Genomic DNA, 17,463 nt, shown 5'->3' with positions numbered 1-17,463 from the left:
ATTGTATTATTGTTTGAACTCCCCCAGCGACAAACTACTGCCTTTCATTATGCCCTACACAGAAAGCTGGAGTTTTTCAATTCCTGCTCTGTAATGATAATCCCTCCAAGGCCAAGGATTTGGAATGGTTTTGTTATAATTACCTCTCCACTTCTAATTTCCTTCAAAATCCTTTTCTGCCTACAGTAGTTGCTAAGAATTAGGTAAAATTTCATGGTTTATTTGAGGGATAGTTTACCTGTGCATTCTTTTTTCTCTTAGATGTGGGAAAAAGATTTTGACACTATAGATATTATTAGCACAACTGTTCCAAGATGACAGAGATTATGTAAGTATTTTCCCACACTGTGGGGTTGCAAGCATTAGACTTTTGCTCTATATCAGTTAGTATAAATCTGATTTATGTGGCACAGTTGGTAATTACAGTTCTTTGCAAAGTTTTCACTTGCCAAAAACCTCAAAAGTTTCTGTTTTCTCCCAGCAAAGCTCCTCCCACTCTAAAACTATCTTTTCTGTGAATTCTTCCTCTTATCTTGTTTTAAGCTTCCTTTGTAAGAATTGTGCATTATTTCAGATACAGTAAAAGTTTTAATTTACATTGGGAAATTAAGTCATTATCTGTGGGATTTAAAACTCACTCTGATAAACATTTTGATGATGTTGAATTTAAGTATGACAATTCCTTCCACTCTGAAAGAAAATGAAAGAGAAACACGAAAAAAAAAAACAAACCCCAAAATCCAGAGATGAAAATATTCCTTCCTAATCATGTAACACTAGCTATCTCCTAAGACTCTGTAAAATGTCATAGGTACCCAAACCCATGACTTAGAGCATGTTGGGGTTTGTAACTCCACAGCAAGAAACACTGACATTTCTTGGCTCCTTGATGGATTAGAATTTTGACAGGCCAGGAAGCAGCACTGTCGATTTGAAAAGGGGACCTGGATGGATATGTTTGTACTTCCAGTGAACACTGGCTGCTATTGCTAGGGGTGCATTCCAGCATACTTGAATAGCTCTCGTCTAATTCTTAGCAACATTCCTGGGGGCTGGTTTGCTATGTGCTCTGCAATTATGTAAATAATGATCTTGAGTTTGAAGATTATGTACTTGTTACTTTTATGCCTGCAGTTACACGAGGAGCAGAACAAGATGTATTTCAAGGTGCATATATGGATTATTATGCCTCCAGTCTCCCACTCGGACCCACAAGAAACTGAAAAATATTTACAATTCCTCCTGATATCTGCTGAGAAAGGAGCAACCATGCATGTCTAAAATCCTCTCCAATTTCTACCAGATATGCAGCCTTAGGAATGTAAATTGGTATAAATTATGTCTCACTTCCGAGTACTAATTGGGCGCTATTACAAAATACTTCAAAACTTAAACTTTAATGAAATAATAATCTAAGTGTTTCCACAATGAATCTCACGCCTTAAACAAACAAACAAACAAAAGCAGACAAGGAATAAAAACTGAAAATAAGTGGCATAAAAAAAGCTTGAGGCAGCAGGGTATGCCCTCAATCTTTACAGCCACATATTTAGAAAGATCTGCACAACTAATGCAATGATTGTTAAATCATGACCATAAAAGCCTTGTAACCCCTTGTGCCATCACACTTTATCTTCATGAATTATGTCATGATCACATTATGTTATGCAAGTATTCTTAAATAACTGGCAATGTAAACTTTATATCAACCTACGTATTTTTAGTGACATTCTAAAAGATTTATTAAAATTCACCTTAATAAAATTCTCAAATAATCCAACTGGATTAAAGAAAAAAAAATCTGACTAAAATTAAGAGTGTGTTGCTCTTTTTCCATGAAAAGCACAGCAGTCAATCTACCTGGTTCTCATGAGTCTCCCACAAAGGGAGAGGTTTTCCAAGTCATGTCGATGGATAGTGAAAAGGTACAGGACTGCACATTCTCTTTCCTGGTCTGTTGTAGGACATTCAGAACAGTGTGGGTCTCTTAAACTGGCTGTTACTGCTGCCACAAGTATAGGTATAAGTCTACTAACACAGTAAGGAACTCTGTGAATGTGCAATAAACTACTGCACAACTAAGCCTCATCCTAACTTCTCCTATCTAGAGATTTGTTTACTCATAGGAGCTTGTCATCCTCAGGGCCTTCTGAATTGAAGAATCTTTTAGGTGGGCTGCAGTCCTTATGTGACTGTCCCACTTAAATGCCACATCATTGGCCTTGTTTAGAGTCTTTGCAAGATAACACAGACAAGGCTCCCTTGAAGGAAAAATATCTGAAAAATTTAACAGCGCAAGTTACAGCTGTGTCCAAGATCCATAACAGGATTAGCTTTGAGGATTTCATCCTTTGTTGAACAGCTAAAACACAGCATAATTGATGAACTATTTTTGCATTGATTTTACTATTCAAATCAATTACTGTAGTAGTGTTAAGACTACTACTGTTTCTCATGTGCAGAGAGAACATGTAAGAGTTGGACCTCTACTGATACCACAGCATGACAGGTCCAGTTTCCCCCTGTGACCCAAAAGAATGCATTAGAAGCTAACATGTTGATAGATGAGCAGTGAAAAATGGCTGATTGGATTAAAAATAAAAAATGCACTTACAGGCAAATGTTATGCAAAAATATGTGCTTTACAGAAGAAATTACAAGCAAGCAACAAAAACTGCAAGAAAGCAAAACCTCAGTTCCTCTCTAATGTATTCTCACAATTCCATAGTGACTGGCCTTAGAAGCTGCTGGTTTGCCCTGGTTTTACTATGACCATGGGGAATCTTTAAAGCACAGCAGCAGTTCAGTTCTTTCAGAGTGGAATTCTGAGCATTGCTATCTAGAGCAAATGATTTACAGAGCAGTTCTCGCCTCCCTGTCCTGGAGGAACTGAGCTGCTGTGGATTGCACAAAGATGGACAAGCCAAAAGAGAGGTGGGACTCCAATGGAGACTGGAAAAAATGCACTGACACAGCCACACTCTTTCCAGCCCAGTGAATGCTTAGCAATACGCAAAGCAGAACAGTCTGAACAGATCTACTCTGCCTTGGGAAATGACTGACTCATAAGCAATCCATGCTTTGAATCCCAGAGAGTGGTCAAATGAGGCTTTTCAGTCTTCACTGCAACTTGTTGCTCTCCCTCACTAAAATAACTGCACAGGTCATGGTGTGGATGTAAACATTACAACCACCTAGGAGGTGCTGTGGCAAGCTCTGCCTTCCCTAACGTGACAGCTGGTTGAGTTACCAGCAACCTGCTTTTGCCTATTTAGCTATGAATTCTACTCCCTAGTGAATACTGGAAGAGTTGAAAAAGGAATTTGAAAATCACTTTAGTAACAGTGTAACAAACTCTTCCAGTTCTGTCTGAAGAAAACATTCCTTTATAAATTTCAGATGAGATAGTCATGCTGCTTAGCATCTATTCATCTCATTTTAGCATCGGACAAATATCTTTATCCTTATGTTTCTCTACATCTACCAGAAAATCTCTCTTCTGTCTAGAATATATGTATATTAAAGCACTGTGCAACTTTTTTCCTGCATCTTCCCCCTCCTCCACCCATTCATCCACTGCACATTTTTGAGCAAATGCTGTTACCACCTACAGGAGCTTTTGAAGTCCTTCTTTTTCATCCTCCGCCTCATCATTGTCCCACGCGGGCTGGTGGAGTAGAGGCTGCGAGGTAAGGTCCCCATGTTCAGGGAACTCAGGCTGTATGCACTCATGGAGGTAGGAGAGAAGGATGAAGACACCAGAGCTGCTGTAAGAAATCAAACACTTGGCATACAGCACTCAGTCGTCACAGAGGAGTGCAGCACGTGCCTGTAACTCATCAACGAATCAAACATTGTATGTATAGGCTGTGTATGATGCACAGAAGTTCGTGCATTTCCAATAACAAAGACATTAAACCACACAGGTGAGCCTAGGAAAAGGTAAAACCAGCATTTCATGACAACACGTGCTGGAAGCTAACAAAGATAACGTAGATACAAAAGGTATATTCATAGTATACAACTTACTTTAAGCAAAGCATGTTAAATCAAATTTTTCAACACACATCCCCAAACTAATGCACATCAATATATCTAGATACACTGATTTTAGAAATGCCTTTTCTAAAAAAATAGGTAATTTCTGACAAAGATTTGTAAGCAATGCTTTGCCTTAAAAAATCATGCTTTATATGCACTTCTCCAATCCAATGGTCTGCTCATACATAGAAGAGCTGATTCATTCGGAATTTTCAAGCCTTTTCCTGTCTACAAAGGGTGCTTTGTTACAGAGAGGAAAAGGTGTAAAATGTCAGAAATAACCTTGGCATGGCTATGAAAAATGTAGCATCCATAAAACGGAAAAGGTTTTAGAGCCTGAAATGGGAAAAGTATGAGTGAAAGAAGAAGGGAGGGAGGAGGAGGAAAAAGAAGAGGAGAAGAGAGCAGGAAAAAGCGTGGAACATTACGAAGGCTTTTCTGAGGAGGTGCTTTCTGGAATTTCAAGGCTGGCATCCTGCAATGGTCAGGGTGGTAGGTGTTATAATGATGGTAGGTGAAGAGGTTGCTGTGGCTCTTGGCACACGAATCCCAGGTAAGTTGCCTGCTGCTTCTTTCAACCTTCACTGCCCGCATGAAGGGATGATGGAAAAATCAGAAAACAAAAGGACCAGAGAAGAGGTAAAAATAACTGAATTGCACAAACAAAAGTGAAAAAAAACCCCCACAAACCAGAAGTGAAAGAAAGAAAATAAATTGAAAATAAAATAAAATAAAATTGAAAATAAAATAAAATAAAATAAAGCAATAAATAACCTGGTCTTGTCTCCTTATTAGGGTATTCTAACTTGAGGAGCAGAAATAATCTTTTTTCCCAGGAAAAATGTTTCTGATTGAGTTTTTTTGCTTTTTTGTATTTGTTTTAAAAATGGTTACTGAATCATTTTCTGATCTCCCTCTGGCTTAGAGGTTAAGACTGCAAACTTTCTCAGAAAATGCTAAGATGTTACATATGACCACTAACTGAAGGTTAATAACTCTCTGCTTGCATTAATCTATTTTAAAAAGACCAACCAGATACTTTACATGGCATTGCCTACAATGGAGATGCTTCCCTGGCATTTCAATTTACTGTATTGACATTTTAATTTTGCCACAATCTATTGCTGGCATTATGCTCTTCTATGCAGTAAATGACTTCCCAATGCCAGCAGCAGGAAAACTCTATCCTGAAACCTGGTTTGTACAGAAAAGAGATCTTATTGATTAGCTGGATGTGCAATTTTATGTTTTTGTTTTGTGTTTTTTTTCTTTTTTTCTAACTTGATCTTCAAAACCTTAAAATGATCCTTCACTGGAGGAAGTTTGAGACAGTATTTGATTATTTAATTGAGGGTTCTACGTATGTGGAATTGGGGATGTGTCAGAAGTGAAGACTTTCATTTGGTATTTACTAAGAGAATGGGAAGCATTTCAGCTGTCCAACCTTAAAGGAAAGGAATTGAAATCTCCCTTGACTAAATACAGTATATTCATGATTAAATTAAGCATGTCTGCATCCTTGCTGAACCATAAAGGCACAGTTTAAACTGGGAAGTATTCACTGAATGCTTTGTCTTAAAACACCACAGGATTCACCCATACTACAGAATCATGGAATGGTTTGGGTTTGGAGGGACCTTAAAGACCATCTTGTTCAAACCCTGCTGCCATGGGAAGGGACACCTTTCACTTGACCAGGTGGCTCAGGGCCTCATTCAGCTTGGTCTTCAACACTTCAAGGGACGAAGCAGCCAAAATTTCTCAGGGCAACCTATCCCAGTGCTTTATCACCCTTGCAGTGAAGAATTTCTTTCTAATATCTAAGCTAAACCTGCTTCTAAATATGCTCCTATAAAATATTTATATTTATTTATATTTATATTTATATTTATATTTATATTTATATTTATATTTATATTTATATTTATATTTATATTTATATTTATATTTATATTTATATTTATATTTATTATTTATTTTTGCTATCTTTGTCCCATGAGCTGTATCACCTACTTGGTGTACCTATAATGGCTGCAGACTTGTCTGTCCCCATGCTGACCTTTAACAGGAGCCCAAAACCCTGAGCATGTAGGTTAGGCCTACACCTTGTGCTCACATCTTATTTCATGAGACAAAATGAGTGGGGGAAAGGGCAGCCACCACAGCAAGCCCTGTGCCCTAGCAGAAGGAAAGTTTTGTATTCCATGAGCACTGATGTGATAATTGCCTGACTGCACTACCCCTTCTGACTCAAAAGTGATGCCCATCTCTAGAGGGTGAATCTATGGAGTGCACACCAGGGAAAGGACAGGGAAAGGGCAGCACAGGGGCTTACCATGCCCCTGCAGCCTGGTGGAGTGGTGGGGACCCTGCACGCCCTGGAACTGCCTGACCTAGCCCTGTGTCTTCAGTCAGTCTGCCCTAGATTTGCATCCCTCCCTGAGAACACACTCTGTGCCCTGGCAGGTACTTGAATCAAAATAATTATTTTTTTGTCCCAATACCAGACACCAAAAGTAAGGGAGGGATGCAGCACCAGGTTTGGTCTGCATCCCTGGGGTTCCTCACCCACTGGCACCACCACCCTCAGGGACTTTGGAAAAATCTCATGTTAGCCAGAAAAGTCCCAAAAACACCAGAAGCAGCCTGATATAGCGTTTTGTATCTTAGAGACTTAGCTTATCTTTTCAGATGAAACTGACTTCAATTACATGCACAAGACAGCGAGATTTCTTAACTTTAACCATAGCGAAAAAATTAAAATCTGATAAGAACAATGTGGCCAGGTGGATTTTTATTATTTTCAAGCTGCTGTGAGCCTTGTTTAATTAAAAAGACTGCTTCCAGCAGGAAATTATCTGGTAGTCCTTGAGATTTTTTCTTAATGTTTTATTTTCATGCTGAGAGTAGAGATAAAAATGTCCTCCAAAGTGGGAAAGTACACAAATTCAGTTTGCTCAGCTTGTAGAAGGATAGTCCCAATTCAACAAAAGTTCTGTAAAAGAAAATCCTTTTGTGTGTAACCATAGTAATTTAGTGGTAATTTCAGCTATTCCAGTACAGGGTTGTGTATAGTAAACGTAAAACTAATGGGGCAGCAAGAGAAATGAATGTCAGCAGCACAGTATAAAGGAAAAAAAAAACATGAAAAAGAATCCTATCTTTCATAGAGCTCTTCACTTTATTTTAGGGCTAAAATTTCAGTTTATTTTATATACTGACTTTCCTGCCTATTTTAAATTCCTAACATATTCCCAGAAGACCAATAACTGAGCTCAGCAGATACAGCCCTAATGACTCAGCTCACTCCTGACATATCAAGGGAGATTTTCTCTCTCTGCAGCCTCTAGGTCATACTACACCTGATGAAAGGTTGTTTCTAAGAGGGGACTTGCTTCCATAAAGCTTGTTATATCTTGAATTGGTCATGATATTGTGGTAGCACCACCTGGTGAGGGACTGGAAAGGGCTGTAAATATCCTAGTTACTCTGCCTTACTGAAGAAAACAACTTTATTACTTCCCCCCAAAAGATGCTCTTATATATCATCTTTTGCAGATCACCTTGACTTGATATTGTAACAGACAGCTCTTAGTTCTGGCCTAGCAAGAGCATTGCTTTTTCTAAGCATCTTCACTGGTTAATAGAACAGTAACAGCATCAATCTGTTACAAATTTTGTGTAACAAACCAACTGCTTCAAGTAATACAATCATCTACACAAATCATTAACCCCAGTATTTGTCTTCCCAAAAGTAACAGTCTTCAAAATTCTTGAACCAGACAGAAATTAATTGCATGACATCTTTGCTTCAAAACAAATATAAACATCTGTTTGCAATGTACTGTCATAACTTAAAGGAATAGGAAGTACATAGCAAATTTGGCCTCTATCTCATTCTGTTTGTGCAGTATCACCCTCTGCTCCTTGTGGTTCTAACCAGCTTAAGTAGACAAGGGAAAGAGCTGAGTACAGGGAGAACATTACTTTTTGTTCCACTGGTCTAAGGGAAACGAAAGTCTCCTCTGTCACTAGTTCAGTATTCCCTACTCTGAGAAGCTGTCTGGAACACCACTTAGAGAGGGACAACCTGGATGTTGCATGGATGTCCCAGAACATTTACCATGACTGACATTTCAAGACCTCAGAAACCTTGTGTTGATCCAAAGGAGGCTCAGCAAAATTTTACCATTGGTTTATGCTGCAACACATATACATATTCTCTGTGCATTTGGTGTTACTTTGTTGTGTTTTTGATGTCTACCAACGTGTGCTATTTTAGACTGAATTTATGGATTATTGTGAATTAGCCACTTTCTCATGATTAGTTGGAAGACAAGATAGGGAGCCTTCATCTTCAAATACTAAGACATTTTATATACATTTGATTTGAGGATGATAAGCCATTCTATTCAAGCATGTTGGTATGAAATAAGTATTGCAGTGAAAAGGTCTGCAATCTAGGGAACTGTTTCCAAACAATTTTCAGAAGCACTGACAGTGAACCCATGAAGCAATCTCAGAATCACTTTAAGACAATGGCAATAAATAATAACGCCATTAACAAGAGAAAATATGGGAGGGCTTTACGTATTTTAGAGGAGAACAGGTGTTATTAATGAAGTGACCATAACTATCAAGTCAATACGCTGGAAGTAAGTTGGCTGTGGTACTACTTCTCCACTCCAAATTTAAGAAACAATGTAGAGATTAATTTACTGAAGTATCTCATAGCACCCCCAACAATTGCAACAGTAGAGTCAACAGACGTCCTTATGTACATTTGCAAGTTTGTAGAGGCATTTCTTAGCAAAACATTCTCCTCTCTGGCCACAGGAATCTCAGAGGGCTCATTAAGACCAAGACAACACAGAGCTGCTCAGAAACTGCAGGAGCATAACCTGGGAAGCTGAAACAACATTTACAGACAAAACTGCAGCAACAGTTTTGTCCATTCAGCATGGGCAGGCAAAGTGAAAGAAAGAAAGAGAAGGAGGCATTTGGTGCTCCAGCTCCTCTTACCGTGCTCTGGGCCTTTCAGCGCTAGCCGTGTCTGGTGGTGGGGAAGGATTTCCAGTTTGACATTATCCGCTGCATTAGCCAAAAACTGTGTTGCTTCTGCCAGCGTACAGTACTCCATGCTGGTGCCATCAATGGACAGAATATGGTCTCCTACATGTAATGCACCACATCTATATAAAAGGGAAAAAACTTGGTATGATCAGGTGTGCTCTCTGCTTGCACAATGAATTCTTCTGCCTTCAAACTGGTCATGACAACTATGAACGTGTTCTTTTTTTTCGAGAGACATTTGTGTTTTGTAGGCACTGCCACTGGTCAGACTTTATCTCTATTAGTACAAACCTTAAAAACAATTCAGTTAATACAGTATATGCCAAGACGTCACTCACAGAACTGCAATGGGGCAGCTGACTCTAGAAATATGTGCGAATGGCAGCAGGATAAAATGAGAAGAGCTTAAGGAGACTCAAATAACTTGGTCACATATCCCTCACACAAGCACCCAGTTCATCATTTTTTGAGTTATAGTTCAAACATTTATTAGTACAAAAGCTGTAAATGATGATGAAATTATGCAGTAGTCAAACAAATAATGAAACCAGGGCTAGCATGGTGACTCTAGGAGTGGGGTGGGGAGGGGGCTATCTGCTAAATCTTGCTGCACTCAAGAGACTGGCTACTGGATGAGTTGAGAAATGCAAACACAGCAGTCAGCATCCCGACGTACCAGTCAAGTGGACAGCTCCTTTAATTGGTTACCCCCTGTGAAATGGGAAAAAACAGAGGGAGAAAATTAAAGCATCCTGCACCATTGAACTGGAGAACACCCCTGGATCAATGGTCGTCACTCTCAAAGTTTCTACTGTAGGGAAAAGCCCACAGAGGAGCTGTAGACTCACTGCTACAAGTGGGTGCTACCAAAAGCACCGTTGCCAAAGAGGAGTTACAAGGTAGGGTGACTGGGGACATGCAGGAGGAATTTGCTGCTGAAACGTAATATTTAAAAAAAATTTAGATAGAGGTATGAATATAGAAATATATTGTATATGTATAAACACACACATACACACACACACACACCCCAGAACAGATCCCACAACTCTGTTCCAGAGGTTCAGACCACTCGGGAAAAACAGCTAGCTATAATTTTAATGGTTTAATTGGTTTTATTTAAAGGTTTAAATGAAGTGGAAATATTATAGCAAAACAATTTAGAAATACAAAAGCCAGTCTTCCTTATACCTCACTTGTATTCTAAAATATCAGTAAAAGAATCCAGACATAAGGAGCTCCATTTCACTGTGCCACAAGAATGAGTGATATATTTTAAAAGAACACTTCAAGGTTGCAAAGCCTCAAAATTTACTTCCCTTGACAGCTGTTCCATATGGTGCACTTACTTCAAGAATTCCAGTGGGTTACAAGGTTTTTTTTAAATACTAATCTCTGCCACAGCATACATTTAATAGCCAGAGCAGACCTCTAAGCCCCTGTGTTGCATAGCACAAGCAGCCAGTCACACATGACATGGAGGCTGGCTTATGGCACCCAATACTACAGGAATGAGTTGAAGTAGATGGTGTCCTGGAAGTCTTAGGCTCAGCAGCCTTGAACAGCGACAAAGTGCTGATTTTAAGACATGCAACCTTGAGAGGACCTGGTGCAGTCAAGTTTCTCAGAAAAGGAAAGGGTTCCTTTAAACCAGACCAAACAGAAAAAGAAGTAAAATGGATGCATGGACCTGCAGTGTCAGTCCTCTGTCACACTCACCTGTCTGCAATACTTGCAGATTTGATTTTGTCTATGACAATGACCTGTTTGTTGCAGCACATCGAGGTAGATAGTGCAACCCCAAGAGCAGCACCAGGAGTTTTGGCAACTTCAACTAGCAGTGGCCCAGAAGCTGTTGCTACTGAATCTGTTAAAATTAGACAACAAAAGATCAGTATTATACCAATGTGGTATTTATGCCATTTTCATGTTTTCCCCACATAAAATCTCATGGCTATTTTATTTCTCTAACCAGATAACATTCCACTTCAAGAAATACTGGAACAGCATCATTTAAGGTGTCAATAATCAGCTCTTGATGTTGAAAATGGTAAAAGCAAGACGAAGTTTGTGAATCTGGGACGTCTGAAAGTTTCAGAGTGTGTCAGAATCAGAGATGGACCAAGACGAGGGCAACAGACTGTGTTAGTGAATCATTCTCTTGAATAACTTAAGTAAACATTACCTGGAATTTAAACAGATATGCTGGAAAAACAGAAATAATTTAAAAAGTAGAAAATTATCTGAAAAAATAAAATGAGTAAGTGAATAGGTTAGAGAAGGAAGTAAAATGAATTTTCACAAAATAAGACAAAGGTCTGTAGACAGCAGCTATAATAATCAAATTAAGAAGATAAAGAAGGGGTCTACAAGAAATCCTTCAAAAAAAAAAAGGAGAAAATGGTGAAAGTGCAGGAGGCATGACACCTAGAAGTAGTAGAAGTTAAAGTAAAATACATGTGAGAAGGTTCAGGAGATTCTTTTAACATCCTGTCACAGCATAAAATGCCACCTTACAACAGGGCATAGACAGTAAATGATCAACACTGAATACAGAAAACAGGAAAGTAAGTTGGAGTAACAGTCATGATCGATGACTGTGGTGAGAAACTACCCATGAGAACAAGTGCTAGGCACAACAAAGCAAAAAGACAGCAGGCTTCTTCCTAAATGCCAAAACAAAGCAGGCAGTGATCAGGGTGAAGTACATTCTGGAGACTGGCTGAGAACTGCTACTAACCCATTGATCAATAACTCATCTCAGTGCAGTAAGATACAGTCCTTTAAGGATATAAAAAGATGAAGAAGATGAAAGATGAAGATGTCCTTTAAGGATATAAAAAGACTGAGACAAACAAAGTGCTATCAGAAGCCTTTGGAGGTGGTTATAATCAGAATAAGAAAAAACAGAATAAATGAAGACTTATGCTGGATCAAAGTAACCAAATGTCCTGCCAGCAAACACGAGAGACTGGTATTCACAACATACTGGAACCAGCTGTGAAGATACAAAGACAACATTCAATTATGATGTGTCTCAGAAGACACCTAAGGTTGAAGCTGTATAAGAACTGCAGCTGGGCTTCCAAGCATGGGGAGAGGACAGATATAAGATACTCCACTCAGTCTTAAATCTAAAAAATTAGTCAAAAAATGTAATACTGTCACAGAAGAGACAGTGAAACTGTATTAGCATACAAAACTAACAATCTATGTAATGATACAAGAAATTGAATGAGAGAGTGATGAACACTCAGTGAAGGTGCTCTTCCTCATTAGAGCATAATGTAAGTAAACTACATATTGAAATGGAGCGGAAAAAGGTTGGATGAAATTACATACAATACCAGAAAAGTGTCAGTTAATTATTACAGAACTCCTTTTCCCCCCACAGCTTGTAATAATTTTTATATTCCTGCTGGTTTTCTTTTTTTTTCAAGATCAAAATCTGAAGGCAAGATGCAGCAATTTTGAAAGTGGTCATTGAATATGAGTGAACAATTTCTATACACAACTGGGGCTGACTTTTTAAAGGCTCAGCTTCCATGGGCACTACCAAAATAAGCTGCTCCACAAACCTGAACTGATCTTTAAATTGTGAGCCAAAAGAATAGAGTCGACCCAGTAGCATTTCTGCCTGGAGCTTCAAGCACTAAGTAGCTTTAAACTGGATGAACTGCCCTCAGCAGCTACCTGTCTTTCTCTTACTAACTACAGGAGTTTATCACAATGAAATTCCTGTCTTAGGTGACTTGGTTAAAGATCTAAGTAAGGCAGGATGCATGCAGTGCCTTACAAACAGCCAAATAAGCACATCCAGCAGAGCAGAATTTAAGTATTCCCTATTCCCATTCCTGAACAATTATTTTCATCTTGAACATTCCAGTAGTTTCTGAAGCTACACACATTTCACATTTACAAATCTGTGGGAAGAAGACTCAAACACTGTTTGTCATCAGTACCTTGACAAAGGTTTTAACTCATATTGATCCAGAAAATGGCAAAGCCCAACTTGCACAAGCTCCTTCTGCAATGGTTGCCTTGAGGAGAGGAATGCAAATATCTGTTGAGAATGCGTAAATCTTTCAAGATGCTGATCCTTTTTCCAGTTACTTGGGAAACTGCATAAGCACACAAGCAGCTTATGCCTGAGTGTTATTTCCCAGGTGCCTGCTGAAATGCACTGGGAATGCAAACCAAGGTTGACAGGATGAATAAATAAGATAACTACATTAGAGGAACCAGAAGAGAAGAAATGGAATGTGTCTAACAGTGCAAAAGAAGCACAAGGAAGAGGAATCAGAAGGCAATAATCAAGCACACATTCTCTGACAAAGAAGAATTAGTTTCTCATGTTGAAGCAAAGCATGGATATGAAAAATGAATAATACAGGTATAAATTATTCATGTGTGAAGATGTTTCAGTCATTAAGATATTTACACAATGACTGAAGCACTTGCACACCGTGTTGATTTATTGACTATGTAATTACATAAGATACACTGATGAATATTTGCGTGAAAGACACTCTAGATTTTTGATTTTGTTAATAATTTTTCTCATTTTAGAGTATTGCATCTCAATCACTACAAGAGGCTTGATTAAAACATCCCAAAGGAAGCAGCACTGCTTTCTGCATGCTAATACATTTCTTCAGCTAGATAGCAGCACAGCTTTTTTATTTGACAGCTTAAATCACTGGCAACAAGGGGTTTTATTCTGGATATACTTTTATGATATGCAAATGAACTATATTTAGTATAGTATAAATAGTATATAGTACAGTATTTAGGATTTTTTTTATAAAATAAGCAGTGTTACCAACCTCCTTTGCCTCAAAAGATAATCACAAATAATTTTGAAAATTGAAAAATGTATTTTTAACTTGATAAAGACATCACATTACATGTGTTTCTTTACGTCCTCAAAAATGTATATATCTGTTAATCCTTACAGATCCTCATGTTATGTGAAATCCAGGTCAACAACTGGTGGGTGGTGGAGGACAAAAAACACTAGGATTCCCACAGTGGGGAAACCAAAAGGAAGCAGCTTCTATTAGGCAACAGAGGCTCTACATGTGAGACATACCTTTAAATGCTCTAGAAAGGGAAAAGCTTCAGTCATAGATGCAGTCAATAGTGATACTAAATTCACAGGAAACCAAACTTTTGTTGGCATGATGGGTTTTTTTTTTTCCCTTTCCAAAGCCTTCCTGTACTTAGAACTGGGAAGTATTGCTGTTGAGCTTGTTCCTGTAGGAGCACTCAGCTCTGCTGCTCCCACCTGTGCTCTGCAGCTTCTCACTTCTCTAACTGCAAGATTTGGGGTGCCCTTTTATTTTTCTCAAAGTCATGGCAACACAAGGTACAAATATATTTTCTGAGGGGCTTAAAAGAGCTTGACGTAGAGGAAGGATGTCAAGATAGATTTAGACTCTGAAGAGCCAGCTGGACCAATTGAAACACACAGATTCAGCAGACTGCTTTGATCTCTAATGGATGCTGCTCCACTTTATAGCAGTGACGTGACAAACAAATGCATATCTTACTATCTCACAATATTATTCCAAGCTTCTTCCTTCCCTATTCACAGACTAACAAATTTTCCACCTTAAAACTGTATATAACAGGTCCCTCTGGCTTTCTCTGTTGTGATTCTCTGACTGATAGTAGTCAAAAAAATCTGCCACGGTGCTGAATCAGACCAGAAAAAATGCACAAGTCCTTAAACCCTGTAGTTCTTGCAATGCAAAGTTTTAACACTTTTGTAGCAGTACCTTCACAGATCTAGATGTGTCTCACTTATGTTAAAAACAGAAGACAGTATTTCACAGAAGCAGATTTTCTTGATCAGAGAAGTGTGCTCTTCTACTCCTCACACCTTTTTTCGCTCCCTTCAGACAAAATCTTTGCAGCCTACAGATAGCAAGTATGGCTGGACAGCTGGACTTGCTGATTTTAGAGGTATTTTCTAACCACAATGATTCTATGATTCTAACTAAAGCAATCTCTCCCTCAGGTAGGAGCTCCCTTTTCTCCATTCAGCACTTGGTGGTACAGCTGAAACTTTACTTTCTTTCTCCTTTTCTGTAACCCTAATTTCTACACCCAGTGCCTGCAGGCCTCATGTTCAGACTAGTGGATCACAGAAGCATATCTTAGTGAAGTTAAGGAAGATTGTTAAGAACTCGAAAAAACCCTGAAATCTTTGAAACTCTTGCGTTTAAGAGCAAAAAGTTGGAACATTTATAGAAAGTCATGATTGAAGAAATCAGTTTCAATCCTCCATCACTCCCAAATGCCTTAGACTATATTTTTGCTTTCCTCTGCTTTCTCTGTTCTTTTTTCAATTCACAAAAATCAATGATCCTTTTCCAGTACCCACTCAGCAATCATATATGTGACAGCTCTGATATATAAGGGACAATCACTGACTGTTCCCCAAAGAACCTGTTGAGTCAACTCTCATAGATGGACACTCACAAATCTTTTAATGCAGAAATGCACAAGCCTTTCCTTGAACTTGTTTTCTTTAACAAAATCCAACAGAATGTAGGGGAAGTATTATGTGTGCATTTGTGTACACAAGCCAGTGTGAGTTGCAGGAAGGGTCCAATACAAAACACCCCACTGCAGTCAGTTCTTACTACAGAAAGATTGAGGCATCCCAACAAGACACTGTCAGCACTCAGCACACAAGCAGAAGGTACTTAAAAGCAGCAGTAATGAATGTGATGTGTAAGGCAGAGAATAGACAGCCAAATCTGTGCCTTTATTTGGCATTTCAATCTCAGTTGAGAATAATGTACAATGTTGGTTGCCCAGAGAAGTTGTGGAATGTTGGGATGTTTTGAAGAAATCCAAGTGCTTGGCTGTTCCGCAGTCTTACTTAGGAAAAAAATAAAAAGAAAAAAGAGAAGAGAAGGGGAAGGGAAGGGAGGAGAGGAGAGGAGAGGAGAGGAGAGGAGAGGAGAGGAGAGGAGAGGAGAGGAGAGGAGAGGAGAGGAGAGGAGAGGAGAGGAGAGGAGAGGAGAGGAGAGGAGAGGAGAGGAGAGGAGAGGAGAGGAGAGGAGAGGAGAGGAGAGGAGAGGAGAGGAGAGGAGAGGAGAGGAGAGGAGAGGAGAGGAGAGGAGAGGAGAGGAGAGGAGAGGAGAGGAGAGGAGAGGAGAGGAGAGGAGAGGAGAGGAGAGGAGAGGAGAGGAGAGGAGAGGAGAGGAGAGGAGAGGAGAGGAGAGGAGAGGAGAGGAGAGGAGAGGAGAGGAGAGGAGAGGAGAGGAGAGGAGAGGAGAGGAGAGGAGAGGAGAGGAGAGGAGAGGAGAGGAGAGGAGAGGAGAGGAGAGGAGAGGAGAGGAGAGGAGAGGAGAGGAGAGGAGAGGAGAGGAGAGGAGAGGAGAGGAGAGGAGCTCTTTTGTACTTATGTAACTATTTAGCAGGTTGCCCAGAGAAATTGTGGATGCCACATCCTTGGCAGTGTTCAAGACCAGGTTGGGACTCTGAGCAACCTTGCCTAGTGGAAGGTGCCCCTGCCCATGGCACAGGAGGTGAAAGTGGATGATCTTTAAGGTCCTTTCCAACCTAAATCATTCTATGACTGACAGAATAATCAATGGTGAGGAAAGCACAGCAGGTGTGGTTGTGCCAGTCTGTTCAGAATCAGCGTGCTAGGGATAAGCCCCTCCAATTTTATGTGTTAACAAACAAGAGCTGAAATGTTAAAAGTTTTTTGTAACAGAAATGGATCAAAATACCACAGGCTTATCACGACGAGTTTTGAATATTTGCCACTGTTTAGGGAAGCTAGATTGCTGAAATGCAAAAATCAAAGCCAATGCATATCTTATGGGGCACTTGAAATCCACAGCTAGTTGTATAGACTTGAGACCAGATAACCAACCCGAAGAACAGGCAGGACCCCTAAGAGGCTTGATGAACTTAATATCTAGGACATGTGGTTTTAGCAGTGGCAATCTCCATACAGATCATTTTGCAGGGTCCTTTACAGTGCTGCTCAGCTGACAGCACAGCAACACAAAAGCACTCAGGGACTCAGTGTGCATTCACATTCACTTTTCTTCATTCACCCACAGACTATTCATTACTGTCAGACAGTATCTTAAACTACACTTAATGAATCTTGTCATTCTCTGTGTGGTTTTTGTATTCTTAAGAACTATTTCATTTATGTGAATACCAGTCCAAACCCCTATTTTTTTGGTGTCCATTAAGATATTTTCTCTGTAAGACTTAGAGTTGTCCCAACTCCTCACAGTCCAGTGCAAGATTGCATTCCTAGCTGTGATAGTGAAATTCATAGTCATCTGTCATGCTGTGGCTCCTCTATTTCCC

The 17,463-nt window shown here is 39.4% G+C and overlaps 1 protein-coding gene across 16 annotated transcripts in view; it reads right to left on the bottom strand.

The window, feature by feature from the left end:
* The window catches only part of GRIP1 (glutamate receptor interacting protein 1), a 312,190-nt gene that overhangs the window by 35,028 nt on the left and 259,699 nt on the right, over positions 1-17,463 (bottom strand). For 12 of the 16 annotated variants that reach the window (XR_004417787.1, XM_033058892.1, XM_033058897.1 and 9 more), the window contains 3 exons: positions 10,834-10,981; positions 9,064-9,233; positions 3,612-3,767 (listed from right to left, as the gene is read on the bottom strand). Coding sequence is in view for 15 of the 16 variants with exons in the window: in XM_033058892.1 (XP_032914783.1) it covers positions 3,612-3,767; positions 9,064-9,233; positions 10,834-10,981 (474 nt within the window). In the remaining variant the exon portion in view is untranslated. Of the gene's footprint in view, positions 1-3,611; positions 3,768-4,469; positions 4,626-9,063; positions 9,234-10,833; positions 10,982-17,463 lie in introns of all 16 variants that reach the window. The other 4 variants (XM_042779229.1, XM_033058902.1, XM_033058889.2 and 1 more) reach the window with 4 other exon arrangements.

This window comes from Catharus ustulatus, chromosome 4 (genome assembly GCF_009819885.2).
Source record: "Catharus ustulatus isolate bCatUst1 chromosome 4, bCatUst1.pri.v2, whole genome shotgun sequence".
In the NCBI taxonomy this organism is placed as follows: Eukaryota; Metazoa; Chordata; class Aves; order Passeriformes; family Turdidae; genus Catharus; species Catharus ustulatus.
Note: the sequence above shows the minus strand (reverse complement) of the source record. Positions and strands in the feature narration are given on the sequence as shown.